The sequence below is a fragment of the Rhinopithecus roxellana genome, chromosome 8 (assembly GCF_007565055.1).
Source record: "Rhinopithecus roxellana isolate Shanxi Qingling chromosome 8, ASM756505v1, whole genome shotgun sequence".
In the NCBI taxonomy this organism is placed as follows: domain Eukaryota; kingdom Metazoa; phylum Chordata; class Mammalia; order Primates; family Cercopithecidae; genus Rhinopithecus; species Rhinopithecus roxellana.
The window spans coordinates 86,500,113-86,521,452 of record NC_044556.1 but is presented as its reverse complement, the minus strand read 5'-3'; the positions used below and the strand labels follow the sequence as shown (position 1 = coordinate 86,521,452).

At 42.3% G+C, this 21,340-nt stretch overlaps 1 protein-coding gene across 6 annotated transcripts in view; it reads left to right on the top strand.

Moving 5' to 3' along the window:
* The window catches only part of SUSD4 (sushi domain containing 4), a 149,424-nt gene that overhangs the window by 90,918 nt on the left and 37,166 nt on the right, over positions 1–21,340 (top strand). For all 6 annotated transcript variants that reach the window (XM_030936817.1, XM_030936814.1, XM_010368547.2 and 3 more), the window contains 2 exons: positions 11,105–11,278; positions 14,997–15,185. In XM_030936817.1, coding sequence (XP_030792677.1) covers positions 11,105–11,278; positions 14,997–15,185 — 363 coding nt within the window. The remainder of the gene's footprint in view (positions 1–11,104; positions 11,279–14,996; positions 15,186–21,340) is intronic.

Here is a 21,340-nt window from a genome sequence, read left to right as displayed (position 1 = left end):
GGTAAGGAGTTGCTTGGAATCCCAGAATTGTCAGGCAAATGGAGAACAACAACATCATCAGCGCATACACAGATCCTTGTCAGATCCTGTAGGAAGGTCATGCAATGACTGTTAGCAACCTTGAACACCAAACTGATGGGGGATTTCCCCAGAAAGCAGTTTTTCACAAGCTTGCAACTGAAACTATCCAGAATTATGTTGGCTACTTATGAAAAATGCAGACCTACCCCCACTGGGGTCCTTCCAAACCCACTGCAGATGAAATTCATCTTCTCTCATACCAGTCTTTGAGCAGTTTGGGGGCCGACCGAGGCTTCCAGGCAGCATCTTGTGAGTCCTATTTACTGATTCAGATCTCCATGGAACCCCATGCTGGGTCTGCAAGAGTGTGAGGCCTCGGTGTGCCTTGGTGTCCCAGCTTACTCGGATTAGATTCTGTTCTTTATTACATTTGTCGGAGACAGCTGCTAAGAGATGGGCCAGGGCTTGTTAAATTCCGAGCCAGCCTTTGAGTTTTGATTGCTATTCTTCAGTCTATTCGGTCATCCAGACTGACTTTGCGTATCCCAGCACATGGTGGTTCTCAATGTTTGACTTCATGGTAATTGCCAGGGGAGGGGCGGGGAGCCATAAAAAAAGGCACATTTCCAGGCCCCAAGCTCAGATGCTTGTATGCAACAAAGAATCAGAATTTACCAGGCATTTCCAGGTGATTCTCATGTTGTTGAGCCTAGAGGATTCCTTGAGATGCTTACCATGTGCACTCTATGAGCAGAGCATGAAGACGTGGGGTAGAACCTCTGGAAGTCATCAGCCCATGAGAAGGGCATTTGACTGCCTTCTTTTATTTTTCTTGTGAGTTCACCTCTGGCCTCTAAGTGCTTTCTGTCACTTCCTTGTTGTTGAACTTTCCAGAAGGTGGAAAGTGACCTTAAAGTTTCTTTAAAGATAAAATAATTAAAATTGGGTTTATTAAGAGAAAAGCAAGAAATCAGGTTAGATTTGCCTTCTAGGACAAAACTCTGAATCAAACCCAGTTTCTCCAACAACCTACATAACCTACATTCAGAGGTCAAATTGTCTTCTGAAAATTTTCTGGCAAATATTTGAGGTTTTCTGCTTTTGAGAATTTCAGCACCTCCCCCAATGTGTTTAGTCGTTAATTCCCCAAAATTCTGTTCAGCACTCTCTACTTGCCAGGCCCAGAGGCTCCAGATGAGGTGGAAAGACAGCTACATAGGCAGTGATGTCCTTGTTCTTCTTTCTCGATAAATTTTATTGTTGTTTTAACTTTTAAAAAATGTATGAAATAAAACACATATAGAAGTGTACACAGCACTGAACAGTCCAATGAACTGTCACAAAGCAACACCACTGTCACTATTATTCAGGTGAAGACATAGGACATTGCTAGTACCCCAGAAGCCCCCACTGGATCACTGCCTCTTCTCCCTCTCAGAGGGAGAGAGTAGCAAGAGTCACTTCCGGCCGGGCGCGGTGGCTCAAGCCTGTAATTCCAGCACTTTGGGAGGCCGAGACGGGCGGATCATGAGGTCAGGAGATCGAGACCATCCTGGCTAATACGGTGAAACCCTGTCTCTACTAAAAAAATACAAAAAACTAGCCGGGCGACGAGGCGGGCGCCTGTAGTCCCAGCTACTCAGGAGGCTGAGACAGGAGAATGGCGTGAACCCGGGAGGCGGAGCTTGCAGTGAGCTGAGAGCCGGCCACGGCACTCCAGCCTGGGTGGCAGAGCCCAAAAAAAAAAAAAAAAAAAAAGAGTCACTTCCTATGATAATTACTTAGCCCAGAAGCATGTGTTTCTAAACATGATACTATTTTAAGTTTAATGTGCTTTTGCCTTATTTTTAAGTTTATATACATGAAATTATAGAGGAAGGATTACTTGACATTTATGAAATCTATGCATGTTAATGCAGGTAACTGTGATTTTATCATTTTCATTGCTGCATTGTGTTCTATTACATGAATATACCGTAATTGGAACATTCTGATGTTAATGGAAATTTGTGGGTTTTTTTTCAATTGGCTTTTGTTACAAATAATGCTGTTATGAGCATGTTTGAATACACCTCTTGGTGAATACACACTCACATTTCTATTGGCTATTCATCTAAGAGTGGATTTGCTGAGGCGTAGGAGATGCATTTGTTCCTTGTTAATAGCTACTATCCTCTTTCCAAAGTGGTTGTACCAATTTACCCTCACCAGCAAAATACACTGCTTGCCAACACTTGGTATTATCAATATTTTAGCCATCTGGTAAGTATGTAGTAGTATCTCCTGGTTTTAATGCACATTTCCGTGGTGAATAATGAGGTTGAGCATCTTTTTGTGTTTTTTGGCCAGCTTGTTACTCTCTCTCTCTTCTGAAGTGCCTGTTTAATTCACTTGCCCATTTATCTGTTATCTGTCTTTTCCTTATTGATTTTTAGGAGTTTTTACCTACACTGAATACAGATCCTTTGTTGGTGACAGGTGCTGATCTTCTGATTTTATGTTTTTACTTGCATCTTCAGTGTCTTTGATTGGGCAGAAGACCTTAATTTTAATGTAGTCAAATTTATTAATCTTTTTCTCTATGTTGGTCTTTTTATTGTCTTCTTTAAACAATGTTTTCCAATACTGACCTCATGAAGGCATTCTCCTATACAATCTTCTCAGAACATCATTATTATGACTTTCACGTTTAGATCTGCAGTCCATCTGGACTTGATTTGTGTGTGTAATATAATCTAGCACCATTTATTAAAAAATCTGTCTTCTCCCACTGCTCTCAGTCATAAGACAGATTTCCTTTTTCAGGACTCTGTTCTGGTCCATTGGTCTTTATCTATCTTTGTATCAGTTCCATACCATTTTAATTACTGTAGCTTTATCATAAGTCTTGAATTCTGGTGGAGCAAGTTTTCTTCCAGACTGTCTTGGTTCTTCTTGGCCTTTTGTATTTCCATATAAATTTTAGAATTAGCATGTCAATTGTCAGAACAAATCTGAATTTTGAATATAACTTACCGAGTTTACGGCCGAATTAGGGGAAATAATGCCTTTACAATATGGAGTTTTTCAATCAGGGAACATGGAATATTCCCCCATTTATTTAGGGCTTTACAGTTTTTCTCAATAATGTTTCCAGTTTTCTGAACAAATGTCTTACATGTCTTTTGTTAGATTTATGTCCTAGGAATTCAAATTTGTTTATGTCATTGATAAATATTTTAAATTTTGTTTTTAAATTAACATGTAGAAATTCATACATGCTAAACCATTTTACTGTTTATCTGCGTAAATTCTTTTGGGTTTTACTCCATACCCATTCATGTGATGTGTGAATAATACAAGTTTAATTTCTTTCTGATCGTGATACCTTATGTTTCCTTTCATTACACTTCTGCTTTGGTTAAGAACTCCAGTGTGATGCTGGATGCAAGCAGGAAGAATGAACTTCGTAGTCTTCTTTTCAATTTCAAATGGAATGCTTTCAATATTTTTGTTACAGTCTTTAAAAATACATTCTTTGTTATGTTAAGGGTGTTTTCAATTTCTAGCTCATTATGATTTTTTAAAATATGAATGAATGTTAAATTTTGTCAAATACTTTTTCACATCTATTAAGATACTTTTTTTATTCTGTTAATGTAGCAAGTCGTATTGATTGTCAAACATTAACCCAATTTAGCATTCTTGAAATAAATCCAACTTGTGATGTATTTTCTTTTTTATTTGTTGCAGGATTTTGTTTGTGAATATTTTAAGTTTTGCTTCTATGTTAAGATGGATTGGCCTAAATTTTTCTTTCTTTGTAATGTTCTTGTCAGGCTTTACAATCAAGGTTAGGCTGCACTCATAAAATAAATTGATGTTGTCCTTCAGAATAGAACACTGAAAGAGTTTGTATCAGACTGGCGCTATTTCTTCCTTAAGTATTTAGTAAAATTCATTCAGAAGCCTCCTAGACCTGGAGTTTTCTTTGTGGGAAGGCTTTTCATTTTGAATTTGGTTTATTTAACATTTTATAGGAGTGCAACTATTTTCTGTTTCTTCTTGTGTCCATGCTGGTAAATTATACAGTTTTTGTTTGTTTATTTGTTTTAGGAATTTAACTCCATTTAAATTTTCTTATTTCTTGGTGCAAAGTTTTTGTAACATTCTCTCATTTTTTTAAATATGGGATTTGTAATGGTGTCCCTTTTTTATTCTTACATGGTTATGTGTGCTTATCTCTCTTTGTTTCTTAATCAGTTTCACTAGTGATTTATCAATTTTTTTTGTATTTCAAAGAACCAACTTTTGGTTTTGTTGATCCTGTCTCATCTATGTTTCTTCTCTGTTTCATTAATGCTCACTGTTGTTTTTGTGATTTATTTCCATGTGTTTTCTTTGAGTTTAATTGTCCTTTCTCTAACTTTCTATCAAGATTCTTGATTTTTGATACTTAATAATAATTCTAAATTTGTACACATCTAATAATATACTTCAAAATATATAAAGCAAAAGTTAATAAACTTTAAGGACAAATCCATAATCACAGTGAGAACTTTAACCCCTCCTCCCTTAGAAATTTATGGAACAAGCAGGAAAAATTTAAAAAACGAAATAAGAATCTAGAAAACTTGAACAATGTGATTTCCAAAGTGGACCTAAGCAACTGCAATATACTCTTGATTTTTAGATATTTTCCTTTTTCTAATATGTACATTTATGCTTATAGGGAAATATAGCTATAGTTTTATCTGCATAGCCTATATTTCAGTATGTAGTATTGTTACTCAGTTCAACATATTTTCCATTTTTATTATTTATTTTTGGACTCATAGGTTGTTTAGAAAGGTATTACTCAGTTTCCCAACATATGGAGATTTTCTAATTATTCATTTCTATCTTAATTTCATTGTGACCAGAAAAAAAAAGCTCTATAATTTCATTCTTTTGAAATTTTTTTGAGACTTTCTTTATTGCCCAGGTATGGTCATTTTTTGTAAATGTTCCACGTGTGCTTAGAAGAATGTGTAGCAGTCTCAGTCCCTCCAAGTGAACAGCTAAGAACCCACAAATAATTGCCCTCAATGTGTTAAATATAGAAATGAATGCTTTAAATAATAAAATACAAATCTACTAGTTGCCTTTGTCAACCACAAATAAATAAAATATTCCAATCTATGCACCAGACAAAGTCATTAAGTACAAGAAGCATGCTTATTATAATAACTTTTCTTTGACCAAGTGTCTTTCATGGGGCTTTTTCTCAGTGGTTTTAAACCAGGGCCTAACTACATTCAGCTGCAAGCCACAAGGTCTTGAGTGTCTGGTTCCAATGCTTCTTCAGGTTTCAAAGAGTCAATATGCTTTAAATGTAAAAGAAACAACCTGGACCAGCCCTGCTCCCAAAGCAAAACTATCCCACATGGTAGTGCCTCGTATTCTATGAAGCATTCTCTCTCTCCAGTCATCTCTGAAGAGCATCCATTCTTGCCCTTCATTTTCTCTGCCTTTTGTTAATTGCTGATGGTCAAATCATTTGTCTCAATTGGTTTCATTCAGCTTCTTCAGCCTGATCCTGAGTAAACTGGTGGTTGCGACAGTGTTCTCTGAGCTGTGCTGGAATGACAGTTCTTTAGAACAGCAGAAGTGTGGAACGGCACTGATATTGAACAGTGCTCCTGAGGGATGTTAGTGGATAGTAAGTGAAAAAAGCATTCTATGGTACTAAGTTCAGAGTCCCCAAGATCACCCTCACTTCTGATACCAGCTATAAGTCTGGGCTCCCCAAGACCACCATCAGGTTCAAAAATTCATTAGGACTCAGGAACTCAGACTCACAGAACTTGGGAAAACTAATTCTACTTGTGGCTAAGGCTTTTTACAATGAAAGGACTTAGATTAAATCAGCCAAGGGAAGAGGTGCATAGGGCAGGGTCCAGGAGTCACCAAACATGAGCTTTCAGTTGTTCTCTTCCAGTGGGGCTATATGGACAGCACCTCTTTTTTCCAGCAACAGTGTATGACAATATACACGCAGTGTTGACAACCAGGGAAACTCACCAAACTTTAGTGTCCAGAGTTTTAATCAGGGCTTAGTCATGTGGGCATGGTTGACCACAGCGTGGCTGATCTTAGTTCCCTGTTCCTCCAGAAGTTGAGCTGATACTGTGTGGTCCATGGCCCAAAGCTTAAATCACATGTTAGCATGGACCACATGGCATGGCCAAGGCCCCTGCCATACGGCATACTGTTGGCGTAATCTGTCTAGCGTGGCCCAGGGCCTCCAGGCAAACAAAGACACTCGTCTCAGGCCAGACATTCCAGGGGCTAAAGGTTACCTCTGAGGAGCTGAGGGCACATGTCTAAACCTCTCCTTGGGTAAGTTAATCCTTTACTATACATATGGCAAATCCTTTGAGGATATAAATCAGATCATGCCTTGGCCCATGCTTAACAAACCCCAGTAACCCCCCTATCACACTAAAATAATTATCTGCCCTAGTCTACAAGGTCTCGCGTGATCTGGACTGTCCTTCCCCTTCTTGGTCACTATATTCTAAATACGCAGGTCTTCTTTAGTGTTTTTAAGGACACAGAGCTCTTTCCCGGCCTTTGCACTAGCGTTCCCACTGCCTAACATGTTCTTCTCCAAGAGCCACACATAATTGAATTATTCTTGTCATTCAGATCTCAGCTTAATAAATGTCATTTCCTCAGGGGTCCCTTTCCTATCTACCCAAATTAAAAGAGTCCCTGAGTCAGTCCCTATTATGTCACCTTGCTATGTGTTCATCATGGCAGTGAGTGTTGCCTGCTACTCTCTAGCACCTTTAACTGTTAATTTGCCCATTTGCAGTCTTCTTCCATGCAAGTGCTGTTAAGAGTAAGGCCCTTGACTCTTTATCCCCAGCACCCAGGACACCCTGAACCTAGAGTGAGTGCTTTGTAATTCACAAAATGGATGAATGAACAGCTGGATGAATAAACAAGCTTGACAAATGCTGGTTTAAGCAAAATTAAGTAGAATTCTTTACAGTAAGATCTTCCAGGCCTTTAATCTACTCTGTGGATTGTGAATCTCTTGAGTGTGTATTATGTATTCATGTTCCTGGGAACAGTTTTGGGGGAGTATTAATGTCAAAACTTGGTATGTTGAAGGAATTGGATTCATTTTCAAGTATAACTAACTTATAAAGAGTAGTAAATCCTATGTATGGCACATTTTCTTTAAAATTTCTTTTACTGTTACTATTTCTGCTCCAACCCTTAGGCACTGCTCTCTGCTAACTAATCTGATAAATTAATTTGTACTTGGGTATAAATATGCAATGCTGCCTTAGGATCTTTTACTCCTTCTTTTATTTATTCACTATATTGAATTCCCATTCCCATTGTTATGGGAAGCAGGATATAGAAATAATGACAGTGTTGGGCTGGTGAAAGATGATTTCCAGAATGGAAGGCTTTGATATCCCTCAAGTTACACCCTGAAAGGCCTATTTATGCCTCATATACATAAGTTCTAATTGTTGACCAGATTCAATAGGACAGAACCAGATATTGATAAATATTTTTATAGAGTGCAGTGGTGTGATCTTGGCTCACTGCAACCTCCACCTCCCAGGTTCAAGCGATTCTCCTGCCTCAGCCTCCCAAGTAGCTGGGATTACAGGCATGTGCCACCACGCCTGGCTAAGTTTTGTATTTTTAGTGGAGATGGGGTTTCACCATGTTGGCCAGGCTGGTCTCAAACTCCTAACCTCAGGTGATCCACCCGCCCTGGCCTCCCAAAGTGTTGGGATTACAGGCGTGAGCCATTTGCCTTCAAAATTCTTTCTATTGACTAGATTAGTTTATACTATAGAAAATTGTGTTATTTCTGTTTGAGACTTCAGAATTGATGGATATTAGACATTTACTGTCAGATACTAAAGATCCTAGATTCTTTTTTTCTATAGAAAGAAGGTCCGTGGTTTTTCACTACCACAGAGAATTCACTGGACACATACTTTTTTCTGGATTCCTTCTTCTTCCTACTTCACCCTCCTTCAGGGGAAGGATCAGATGCCAGACTTTGTGGGTAAAGAAATAAAAAAGGCTCTGGATAATGTTTTCTCTGTCAAGGTTAAGTTTTTTGATACAGCTGATCTGTGTTTGTTTTGTACTCATTCCTAGGGCACTGCCCCTCCTGGCCTCTTCCCCTTGCTGGGATTTGAACCCTACTTCTTACTCCCTAGTTGATATGTGGCTCCTCCCACATAGTAAATTGGCCTGGCATCACTCCCTATGGTGACTCTTCTTTCAGCAGGGCACATCATCACTGGGATTCGGGAGGCTGTGAATTCCCTCTAACCCTGTGTCTTATATTCTGCAATAGTCCCCATGCCATGTTTGGGGAAACTTTAGCTCTAACTAGAAGTTGAAAGCATCCTACAATAACAACACTATGAGAAATCACTCTTAGAAACAAGGCTTGGGTGCTTCTGCTCCCAGCCAGCCAATGTCCATGTGTCCATAATGCCCAACGGAACACTTCTATCCATTGACTGTATTATCTATAGCTGGCCACCTCCTGCATGTACCAGCTAATTGTTGAACAAGTTTTAAATCAATCATGAAAATAGTTGTTTAGATGTGTAAATTACTGCCGCAGTACCTATTTACAGCCAAGATTTTACAGACGGATGCCTTGATAAATGTGTTTTTATTTGCTGTGAATAATTTTTGTACAGTGCCATTGAAAAAACATAATTCACATTTTCTATTAAGAAGGCAGCAGCAGTGTGCAAAGAGTTGTCAGTGATCTTGTGACCCCAGTTAGGATTATTCTGGGACTGGGGATGATTCAGGGGAAATTCAACTACACTAGCAGGAAAACTGTTGGTTAAACATGAAGTTAGAAAACCCCTTTTCAGGCTGGGCGTGGTGGCTCACGCCTGTAATCCCAGCACTTTGGGATGCAAGGCAGGCAGATCATGAGGTCAGGAGTCCCAGAACATCCTGGCCAATATGGTGAAACTCCGTCTCTACTAAAAATACAAAATTAGCCGGGCGTGGTGGCATGCACCTGTAATCCCAGCTGCTTGGGAGGCTGAGGCAGAATAATCGCTGGAACCCTGGGAGGTGGAGGTTGCAGTGAGCCGAGATTGTGCCACTGCACTCCAGCCTGGGTGACAGAGTGAGACTCCGTCTTAAAAAGAAAAAGAAAACGCCTTTTCATGGCCTGAAACACAAATATGAAAGGTAAAACCAAAACCAGAACACAGTTCTTCAGCCCAGACTCTCTTTGTTGAAATCACGGACAAAGAGAAGGCCTGATGACAGGTGTCCTCAGGGAATGCTGAGCTGCAGGGCTGTGCCCCAAGCCTGTTAGCTGGGCTTCAGAGGGCTGTGCACTCACAGCGAGCTTGGGCAGAGGTTCAGACAGCTCCTTTCAGCACTCTTTCACCAGGCGTGTGCACAGGTCAGAAGCATGGCAGGAGGGTCAGAGGAAGTGAGCAACACAGTCCCTGCTCTCAAGCTAATGGTGGTAACAAAGGCTGAGATAAGGGCAGACCTGGACTTACAAGCATTTGACTTCAGGTGACCCATGCAGGCAGTGAATAGTCACCACCCCTGCATCCCTAGCTGCCAGGCTCTCCCCTAACTTGGAAGCCCCTGTCTGCCTGAGTCTTTCCCATCATTGACATCCTATTTTCTGAAGTCTGTTGTGTCATACTTCCCATTTCTCCCAGTAAACCCAGCCCCAACCCCACCTCGTAGCTCCCTTTTTCAAGCCACCAAAGTTCCCAGCCACCAGAGCCACCCACTCACCCACTAGCCACAGCTTTTCCCTTCTCTTCCACTCACATCAGGGCTCCCAGGGCCCAGTGCCTCAGATCTGACAGTTCAAAGCTTAGAGCAACTTAAAGGTGAGGGTTCCTGTTAGTACTGTTCTGGCCATATTGTGGATTTCGTAGGATTTGGGGAATGGATAAGAGACCTACAATCTTTTAAAGAATTGAGAAATTTCTGGAGGAAATTTCTGTGATGCACAAAATGCTGTTCTTGGTTTTTGCCTTGTTTTAAAAAGTTAAGAATCAACACATTTGGAACATAACCCATCTGTAGGTCATGCTCACAAACACGTATGCATATAAAACCAGAAACATTAAACAGAGGTGCTCATAAGAGATGGAGAGAGATACATCACGATCAATGTGCCTTAAACCAGATGGGATGACTTAGGCAGTGTTTAGGGTGGAAGTGGAATCCCAACTAGGCAGCAAGGGGTGGAGTGGCCTGGACAGTAAACTGGAAGTAGCTGCAGTCGGAAGTGGGTAATGATCACTTGTTCGTTTTATTTGATCTTTTTATCATTTGCTGCATGGCATGGGCTCCTCATTCCTCCACTGGCGTTCTCCTCCCCCAGCCCCCAGCCCCAGCCTTGCCCCTTCTCCTCCTGTACACGTACCTTTAGCTCTTACTCCATTTTTAGGAGGCAGTATAGTGGCTTGCTCTGAGCCTTTGTGAGATTGGCAATAGCATGTGCTGCTCTATTTGTTATCTCTTTTAAAACAGATAAGGTGGACAGGAAATGCTAATGGCAAGCACAGCTGCAGCTCAAACCCTGTGCTGTTTTGCAAAGCACATTTTCTTATCAGGCTCAGGGCCAGGACCCATAGACAGTGGTGGCATGGCTGGGCAGCTGTGAGACTAGCCCATCAGGCCACACTGTGTTCTGTTCTGTTCACAAACACAGTAAGTATGTAACCAGATAGTTCCGGCTAATCCTCAACACTTCTCTTTCTTCACTTATTTTCAAAATTGTTCATAAGATCAGCTGTACGGTTTGAAGTGTCACAGGCAGGAAGTAAAGTTCTTTTTGTGGTTGGATTCCCACACCCTGGGTCCCTCTTTCTGAGCCACCTTCTCATGACTCCCATGAAGCCAGCTCTTCTGCTTGTCATTGGCACCTGAGCCCAGTGACAAATGAGGTACCTTTTATCAGATTGCTGTGTAGGTTGAGACCAAGTCTGAAAATAAGAGCTTTCTCGTGAAGCTGTGAACCACAACCGTTTTAAAATTCCAAAAATAATGTGTACCTTTTACAAAATTGCAGATTGCCGTATCCCTCAAATTGAAGATGCTGAGATTCATAACAAGACGTATAGACATGGAGAGAAGCTGATCATCACTTGTCATGAAGGATTCAAGATCCGGTACCCCGACTTATACAATATGTTTTCATTATGTCGCGATGATGGAACGTGGAATAATCTGCCCATCTGTCAAGGTACAGAACTGATGCTCCAGTTCTCAGCTGGACTGTTCTTCTCTTGGACTGTATTGTAGACTGTGTACATGTTTATCTAATAAAGTGATAGTGATGATGGGGGAAATAAACAAAGCCATCTACCCACATGGATCCAGTTGCATCTTTACTACAATTGCCAAAGCTCTGTTCTTAGACTCTCCATCACCACTCCTTGTAGCTTGCTCAGCTCCATACACCCAGTTTTAAAGGATAAACAGGAAACACCTTGTTCCTTGGAATGTTGGATGTCTCCTTTACTCCAAAATATCAAAAGTAGTTTAAGAATCAGGAGACTTATAACTGGGCTGCTAACACAATGAGGAACTATTATATATTTAATGGAAATAACAGAGCATTTATACTTATGTCAACAGTCGTGAAAATATAGTTAAAGCCAATCTTAAACAGAGGCTGTTTTCTCTTAATAGTGTTTTTATATATATATATAATGTATGAAGAGCAGAAAAATTATCAAATTCAAATTTCATCCAAACAACCTGGTGAATATTTATTCCTTTGCATTTTTTAAATTTGCCTGGGCCATCATAGAGGGCCCTGTTTGTGAAAATGAGCCCTCAAGTTCAGAGTAATTCTGATTTTATTTTTTGACGTGTGACTTTGACCAAAGAACCAAGAAGGCAATGCATAATTCATAATTTGAGAGAGAAGGAGAGCAATCTCATTTGCTCCAAAAGCACCAGCGTGCTCAAGCTGAGATGAATGTTAACTTTGTGCTTGGAAATCACAGCTGGCAGACTCTGATATTGCTTTGGGTGCCCTGTTCTTGGAAATAAATAGTTTCCTTACATGAGAGCTTAAGAGTCATGACCCCTTGAAGGAAGAGAGGCTTGAGCATCAGAAGGACGAAAGCAGCCCAGACCATCACACTCCCCTGGTCTCTCCCAGGAACTGCCGGTGTTGCTGAGCATGTTCTCTGCTGCATTTTTAAGGAGACATGATTTATTTACATTTTCAGATGTCTACAAAACAAGCAGCTGGCTGTTAAGTTGGGCTACTTATTCAAACAAACTTTATTACCTGCTGATCTGTTTCATTCCTCCGACGCGATCAGAGTGATGGCCAGGAAAACCACCCCAGACTGCAGCCACTTCTTCCCTTCCTGTTTTCCACATAACCTTTTGCTCTCCCATCCTTTCTGTTTCCTTTTCTGTCACTTAAATACAGGATACTCCTTTAGGAGTTATTTTTTCCCCAGTGATTAAAAAAAGAAATACCCTGTGTTAGTGTGCCTCTCAAAGTGTCATTTTGAGGCTTTAGACCCAGGCTTTCCTATTGCTTTTTCTGGCCACTGTTGCCCCACTCCACCTCCCCTTCCTCAAATCCCAGTCAAGACATAGCTTTTTTAGGTCTGCAACAACAGAGCCAGTCAGTTACCCTGAAGAGGTATGCTTCTTCAAACGATGCAAGCCCTGCCCACCTCTCCCTCCTCCTCAGAGGCCTCTGTCCCACAGATGGTGGTGGGTGCCCTGGCCTGTGCCCTACCCTCTAGTGCACCCCATGCCTTGCTGCACAGAAAGATAGGTCCTGCCTGCTGGAGCTGCCACTGCTCCAGTGTTGCTCACTGGCTGCTTGCCTGGCACACCATAGGAAATGAGGAACTGAGGTTGCTTTGGACAGCCTGACACCCCTCTGAGCCCCCAGGGGGAATATAATTGGCCTTAAGAGTGACATTTCATTCTCCAACTTTTATTTGCACCTATAGATCCAGGAGCTAAAGCCTGAGGAGGCCTCTCTCTATTATCTAGAAGTGCAAATGGAAATTACATTGAACTATTGAGTTGAAGCCAGTTTTCGACTGTTATATTTAGGACAGGCTGTCTCTAACCAAGAGTGAGCATATCTTTCCTTCTCCTCTGATTAACTGCACGAATTATAACCCCACTCTGAGTCAGAGTTAGTTTTTATTTGAGAGAAACCAGCTATCTGTGTGGGTAGTTTAGAACTACAATTCCTTCCTAGGAAGAAGAGTGAGCACAGTCATTTGTGCCAACTCATTTGAACTACACTTGAGGGTTCTAAGGTGCTCACTTGTTCACGTTAATGTGCTTCTCTTTTTTTCCTCAATTATTGAGTCTGTTTATTCCTGATCCCCAACTTCCTCCCCACCACATAAACACACATACACTTCACTTTTACCATGAACATTGTCAGTTTTCAGCTCAAAAAAACAATAATAATCTAAGGTTATGGGACTGTCTACAAAGATGGCTGAGCTCCATACCTTTTAGGGTATGGTGCATCCCAAATGTTGGCCAGTTCAAAGCTATGATCTCCTTGGTCTGCAGAGCCCCATGGCCCCAGGACACAGCAGTGCAGGATTAGCACTGCCCAACCCCGACAGTGAGTGCCTCAAATTCTGCACCCGCCTCACCCTCACCTGCTTTGATGCACAGACACCATATACTGGGGTTTCAACCAAAGCAATCTGCTGAGAGATCCCTTCAAGATACTTACAATGTCCAACAAAGTCAGCTTAGGAGAAGGGTTCAGTCATCTGCTGCTGTGCGTGGGACACATATAATCTGTATCTGGTGACTTGGAAGGGAAAGTGGGTATTTTCATTATACATTATTTACTTCACACACAGTTAGTTCTCTCCTGGATGAACACCAGCTCTACAGTGTCATTATTTCCTCCAGTGAAATTGCTGAAGCAATAAGAAATGCCCTGATCACAGGGGATGCCACACACAATAGAATTCTCTGCCACCAGGAGTGTTCTGCTGGGCTGCACAGACTTCAGGGCAAACAGGCTGCTTAGTGTTCCACAGAAGGAGTGTGGGATCCAGGTCCCACTTGCATGCTGATTGCACACAGCATGCTGTGCTCGATGCACAGACTCAGGACAACAGTGGTTCTGAGTGTGGCCCCGAGACTGGCAGTGGCAGCAGCAGCAGCAGTGCCTGGATGTTGGCAGTGCAGTTGTCAGGCTCCCTCTGCCCCAGACCTGCTGAAACAGAAGCTCTGCAGGTGGGCCCAGCAGCCTGTGTCTAACAAGCCCTCTGGATCATTCTTGAGTTTGAGAACTACTACACTGTGGGATTCCTCATCTATTTTATATAAAACACAACTGGATTTTCAGAAATTTAAGGTCACCATCTCAGGCATATTTCTGTCCCCAAATCCACTCTAGTGGAATTGAGTTTGGAACCCAAGCTTCCCAAGCTGCTCTCACCACCACTGAAACTATTGGTGGTGTCTGTGTCTCTTTCCTCTTATAGCACCTCGGTGGTTCTCAACCTGGCCGGCACATCAGGGTTACTTGGGGAGCTTTAAAAAAAGATAATGATCCCCAGGCTTTCCTCAGAGCCTGGGCATGGGGCCCGGGCACTGGTGTTTTGTAAAAGCTTCTCAGGTGATGCTGAAATGCAGTCAGAGCCAGAACACACGGCCTGAGGGTGTACAACCCACAGTCAGACACTCACCACCTTCCTTCCCTCCATCCATCTTAGCTACTCCTCTGACCCTCTCGGTGCCATTTGCAAATAGCAGAGCAAATACCTACATGATAATTAGAATAAGGAACCTGAGTATTTGAGACCAAGGTGCTTCATTCTTCAGAGGTGGTGCCATTTTAACAGTGGGGGAATCCTAAAAAGTTCCAGCATTCGGTGTGACTTTTCGATGTACAGAGATGACAGAGTGGAATCTTTCCCATTTTCTTTCACCTTGCACAGGCTGCCTGAGACCTCTAGCCTCTACTAATGGCTATGTGAACATCTCCGAGTTCCAGACCTCCTTCCCAGTGGGGACTGTGATCTCCTATCGCTGCTTTCCCGGATTTAAACTCGATGGATCTGCGTATCTTGAGTGCTTACACAACCTCATCTGGTCGTCCAGCCCACCCCGGTGCCTTGCTCTGGAAGGTAACACATCTTATTCTTTCGGAAGTTGTATTTTGTATTATTACAGTGAGGAAGAAGATCAATAGGAGGAAGAGCTGCGAATTATGATCAGCAATAACTTTTCTTCTCTGCGTACATCTTTCTCACCTTTGTCCAGAGCAGAGATCAGCTGCCATGAAGCCATACTTACAATTAGACATAAAACTTGCTTCCCTCATCCTTAGGCTTAAAGAGGAGAGCAGATAAAAGAAAAAGTTGTGAGCATCAAAGGTTAAATTACAAAATATTGCAAAGTTAAATGAAATGTCTTCAAAAATTAATTTTCTCTACACCAAATGAAAACAGATTGTATCATGTCATTAATCTCACCCCTCATTTTATTGTTGTGTCGATGTTTCTTCCATATTTCCATGCACTTTATAGCTTAGCTGTAAATGTTTTGCTGCAAGCACACCCTTGGATGCCTGAAAGCAAGAGCTTTTTTCCTCCCTGTTTTTGTTAAATCTGTTTGACTATAGATTGTGATTCACTAAAGACCACTAATCAGTAGTATGAAGTAGTAAGGAGAACGGGGCTTCCGTTGGCAGAGTCAAGGCAGTGTCTGTAGGGGAAAAGTCCATAAACATTTCTGCTAGGCAAATTGGATATGCTGGTTCAACTCTTGCTTTAACTCAGATCTTGAAAGTATGCCTGAGGAGAACAAACACCAATGTGTTTCTTGGCATCTGAGTATAGTGGATAGGAGGGGTCTATATGGGGAAAGAAAAAAAGTGAAGAATCCTCAAATCAGGAGCCCCTTCAAAGCCTATTTGCAGCCTTGTTTGGGAAACAAAGCAAAACAATGGAATATGGAAGCAAATGAGTTCTTACAAGTTTACAGCATCTCTACAAGTGTGCACCTTTGTCTGGGAGGAAGTCAGGGCAGGACGTGTGTCATGGAGGATGACTATTGCTCAGAAAGATCAGAGACGGCCTCTCTAGGGATGTGGAGTGGGGTTGGCTGGAGCCATGGAATCTCTTTGGAGAAGGGTGGGGGAAGGAGGGCAGGGAGCGAGAAGGCCAGCCCTTCCCATTGGTTTTGTCATAGTCTGAGACTGGTCATTAGAACTCCCCTCACTCCACTTCCCACCCATCCCAAATCCCCCAGGGAATTGGAGCCTAGCCTAGAGATGCCAGATAAAATGTAGGATACACAGGTAAATTTGAATTTCAGATAAACAAATAATGTTTTAATATGAGCATGTCACAAATATTACATGGGACATACTTAGTATAAAAATTATTCTTTGCTTATCTGAAATTCAAATATATTTATAACTGAGTGTCTTGAATTTTGTTTCCTAAATCTGGTCACCCTAGCCTCAAGGGACAAGGTCATCCCTTTTGCTTCCAGTGGGAATAGCCTTCCTGTTGTCTGGATGCTGCTGGTAGGCCGTGGACCTCTGATGGAAGGGGCTCTTCCCTAGTTCTGGAGGCTTCTCCCAGCTCAGATAACCAGACAGAGAGGGCCCTTTAAAGGTACCGTCATTATGATTTTATCAATTTGAAATGCTTGTTTTCAAATCTTTTCAAATTTGGTTTAAATGTGTTCCAAGCAGTCGGGTTCTGATAAGCTTTATTTTGGGGTTTGAAAAGCAGTCTTTATGGAGCCTAGAGAATATGATTGGATAGGCATAAAACAAAATCTAAGGTTATAAACAGGGAGCTGAGAATGGCTTCGGGTTGAAAATGAGTCTTCTGGTCTAACATGTCCCCTTTTCTCTGCCATCCTCCACTATGGATAGATGGGAAAACCCTGGCTGACAGCTGCCTGTGCCAGGAAGGCCACTTAGTGCCTTTGTTCCCTAGGGTTTTTGTTTTTTTAATAAGGTTTACATCTCCATTTTTAATAGACATCCCTTTAAATTATCTGATGGCATTTGTTGGTGAGCGCTTTCAATGCAACACTGGCTAAAGGTACAAAGCGGTGATTCTAAACTGAGAGGCACAGAGGGGACTAAAGGATTATTTTTTTTGAGACTTGATAGCAACTGGGTTAAATTAAGCAGTGGGTTAAACTAATAGGTAAGGATTCATGAGAAAGTTACCCAGATGTACCTGGAGGTTGGCATTTCTCTCATTCTCACTTTAATTGTGTATCATCTTTTTAAAAGACGTTGCCTTATTTATGCAATATTGTCATAGGGTATTGAACATAGATGAACTGTCACAAGGGGATCGACCCTTTTCATAGATCACCCACACTTTTAACTCCTCATCTTTCTGTCTTCCTAAGCACACGATTTGCACAATTTGATTTTTCTTGATGACACAGTGAAAATTATTGCACTGGGCTGTGGAATTATGATGTCTAAGGGGCTTTTGAATATATTAGAACTCTCTGACCCCTGCAGTAATGGTGTGGACAGTTCTGCTGTGGAAGTCTTTCTGTTTGAGTTTTCTGTCCCATTCCCATTCCTCTTTCACTATCAATCCATCAGCTGTCAGTGTGCCTGTCACACTCAGAGTACCTGTCGCTGCAGCTGTCCCTCACCCCCAATTTCTTTTCTAACCTGCTCTAAGCCAGGAGAAAGGTTCACCAGGCTCATCATGGAGGGAGCGTAGCCTATCAATTACCAGTGCAGGCTGACCTCGGATGGACTGGCTTCACATCCTGGCATCCTACTTAATCACTTCACCTGGGGCAAGTCACATAGCCTCTCTAAGCCTCCATTTCTTCCTCTGTAAAATGGGGGTAATGAGTCCCACTTGCCTTGTGGGACTGGGAAGAGTCAGTGAGATAATAAATCTACCCATTTAATGAAGCGCCCAGCCCGTAGTATGTGGTCAATCACTTGTCCATTGTTATTAATGCACTTAGAGTTTTATATAAAGTCACAATAAATAAGAGAGAATCTAGCATGACTCTCTGTGAATACGGTGTCCAGGCTTTTAGACATGTATATTGTCACACAATTTTGGTTGTTCACCTGCTATTTTGGTTACTTGCATATTCTTAGCTGTGTCTATGTAAGATGACTCTCAGATACCAAGAGAAAATACTGAACAATAAAAACGGCCACCATTAATTTTGAGAGCTTACTACATAGGTGTCAGGCTACTACTCAAAGTGTTTGACACAGTGTCTCCTTTAATCCTCTTACTGCCATTTGGAAGCAGGTACTACTAACTCTCTTTAGCCGCTGAGTAAACCCAGCCTTCTAAAGGTTCAGTAACTTGCTCAAAGTCACACAGCTAGGAAGAGGGGAGCTGGGACTGTAGCATGGATCTTTGTCACTTCAAAGCTCATGTTCTTAATCACCAAGGTACACTGTCTATTTAACATGTTCTGATTACAATCTAACAGGGGGAAAGCAATTTGATACTTTTATAGGCATTTTCTTAAAGCAAAAAAATACAGTAATTATTGCATAGGAAAGAATTTGTCTTTCTAGTTTTGTTATCATCTCTGAGAAATCCCAGCAGCAGGGGGAGGCTCTGCTGCCCCCTGGATAGCCACAGGCTCTTACTGCTGCTGCCCCACAGTGCCTGTTAGTCTCCCACATGGCCATGGAATCCCCCTGCAACCAGTGAGCCAGGCAGATGTTGTTGGCCTCCTTTTACAGATGAGGAGACGACCGCTTGGAGAATGCCATGACTTGTCCCGACCCTCCAACTGTTGGTGTGTGCTCTCTGCCACACGGCACCTCCTCTCCCTAGAGGAGTGGGGAGCACTTTGTGAGGGTCAATGTTTGAGTGACACCTGTCACACTCACATGTCAACAATCTCATAGTTGATACCTGGCTTCATGAAGGAGTTGATAATTTGGAAGGAAACACTTTGGCAGCCTCACCAAAGGTGGCAAGAGTTCCGAAGCCCAGTAGGAAGGTGTGGGTTGCATGTTTTAAGGCCTGCGGTATTGCAGGCCTTATCATGGATAGTGGGAAGATTCTGGAGTATATATGGGTCCCTATTGCTGTGTTGTCAGATAAAACACACAAGATTTCAAAGCGTTGAACCAGAATGATGGCCATAATGTTTTAAAATCAATGACTGTATAAAGTTGGAGCTGGAAGGAGCTTTGTGTGTCCCTGTGTGCCCCTGTGGGCCCCGTCTTGCTGTGGGCCTGTGCGCTTTGCCTCGTCTATGTGTATCTTAGTGCTTTCCACTCTCGGGTTCTCTTCCTCCCTGAGGCCCTCACCTCTGTCTTTCTCTTTCATGTGCATGCACAGACATACACACACTGAATGCAAGAAATCTTTAAAAAGCAAAAAAGCTCTGACAATAAATGTGGGGAATTTCTCATTGTTAAGTGCTAAGAACTCAGTTTGTGTTGTCACCAGTGATTGTTGAACACCTGCTAGGCTCAGAGCAACACCAAATTGGGCACTGGGGAATTACAAAGAAAGGAAAGGACATAATTCCTTACTTTGAAGAGTTTACAGTCTAGAGGGAGAAGAAGATGACTAAGTCCATTTCCTAGAGAATAACATCGTTACAGATGGCAGCCACATACACACACAGCTACTTTTACCAAGGGGCGCGCGGGGGCTTCTGCATTTGGAAACGGTAGAAGGGCAGTTTCAGGGGGTGATATCACAGTTGTAAAATGAAATTTTCTACCCAGGGATTTATGGCATTTTTGTTTATTTTCCCCAGAGACCAAATAATAGCATGTTTCTGTCTTTTCTGTCTCCACTTGAGCCTTGGGGAAAGAGAAAGGTCTGAACGTCTCACTCCTAGGGAAGGATTGTGCATTTTGAAGCCTGGCGGAGCTCACTGGTGTAGACGCAGCCTGCCCTAGCATGTGTGAGAGGCTCCAGCCCAGTGGTTTGAAGGGTGGGAATATGGAAGGATATTGAGGAGCATAACAATAAGTGAGTGAACCAACCATGTAGCACATAGCTGCAGGGACGGACGCAGACACACACGGGAAGTCTAGGAAGAAGAGTCACTAACTGCCCAGAATCCCCTGGACACTGTGTGCTTGGGGTTGTGAGGGCTGCTGGTTATAAGCGGTTGCAAGAAAGGGCTCTTTTCTACAGGGGATAGGACCACCCACAACCCGTTAGTATCTGGAACATTCTCTTCACATTCAGGTTTTCAAACAGCCTGGAAACAGCACGGAGGTGCCAGGTATCCAGTTATAGAAATCTCTGGGGGCAGCTCTTTCAACAGCAGAGATCACAGCACTGTGCCTCTTTGAGGCAGGTTGCAAGGGTCAGAAGAACAGATGATGGCAAGGGTCAGAAGAACAGATGATGGAAGCAAAAACTTAGAATTTGGGGTCCTTAATTGTAGCTGCCACCCACTTAAAGATTCCTGTTTCTCTAAGTGCTAAATTAGAGGACTTAGGATCCTGGATCCTTTATCCAGAAGTCCTCCCTTCAACAACTCTCTAGATAAAAAGATGGAATCAAATTTAGAAAGGACCAATCAAACATTTAGGGATATTAGAGTTTAAAAAGAAAGAAACCAAAATCAGTGGTATATACCATTTCACATAAGTGCCTCTGAGGTGTATGGATTCATTCAGTCAACATTTTTATGCCTATATGCTGAATATTTTGCAAGATCCAGTGCAAACAGTGGCAAACGAGTTGTGCAAAGTCTCTGCACCCCTGGGGCTCACATAGCATGTGTTGCTATTCCTGAAATTGCACTCTCCACCCAGGCAGAGCTAAGTTCTAAATATTCCATTTGTAAGTTATCCAGGGCCTCCTGTGGTAGAGAAGATTGTTACCTACACTGAAGGCCACCTAGAAGGAGTTCTAAAGCAAGGTCTCCATGGTTTCAAAAGAACTGGGAGGGTCAGGCTGCTGAGTCACTCTTTGCTGTGTGGGGTTGGCTCTGAGACGTGATGCCTGGTCTGCTTTCAGAAGGCAGCCAGGTTTTCAGAGAAAGCAGTGAGCATGGTCCCAGAGACCCCAGGGAGTCTTGTCTGCTTGTTTGTTTGCTTTTCCCCAAATAGGGGAATAAATCACTCTAGGATCTGCAGGTACCTAAGGTTTCATTTGTAACGACTTGGGCGGTGGCTTCCCTGATGCTGACATTTTCAAAAGACATTTTCAGCCTCGTGTCTGGCATTTCTCCCAGGAGCAAGTAAACCTGACCCCATTGGAAGCCGAACATCTGAAAGTTTGGGTTTTCAAATCTGCCCAGTCCCCAAATCCAGAATGCCCCAAGTGATTCCCCC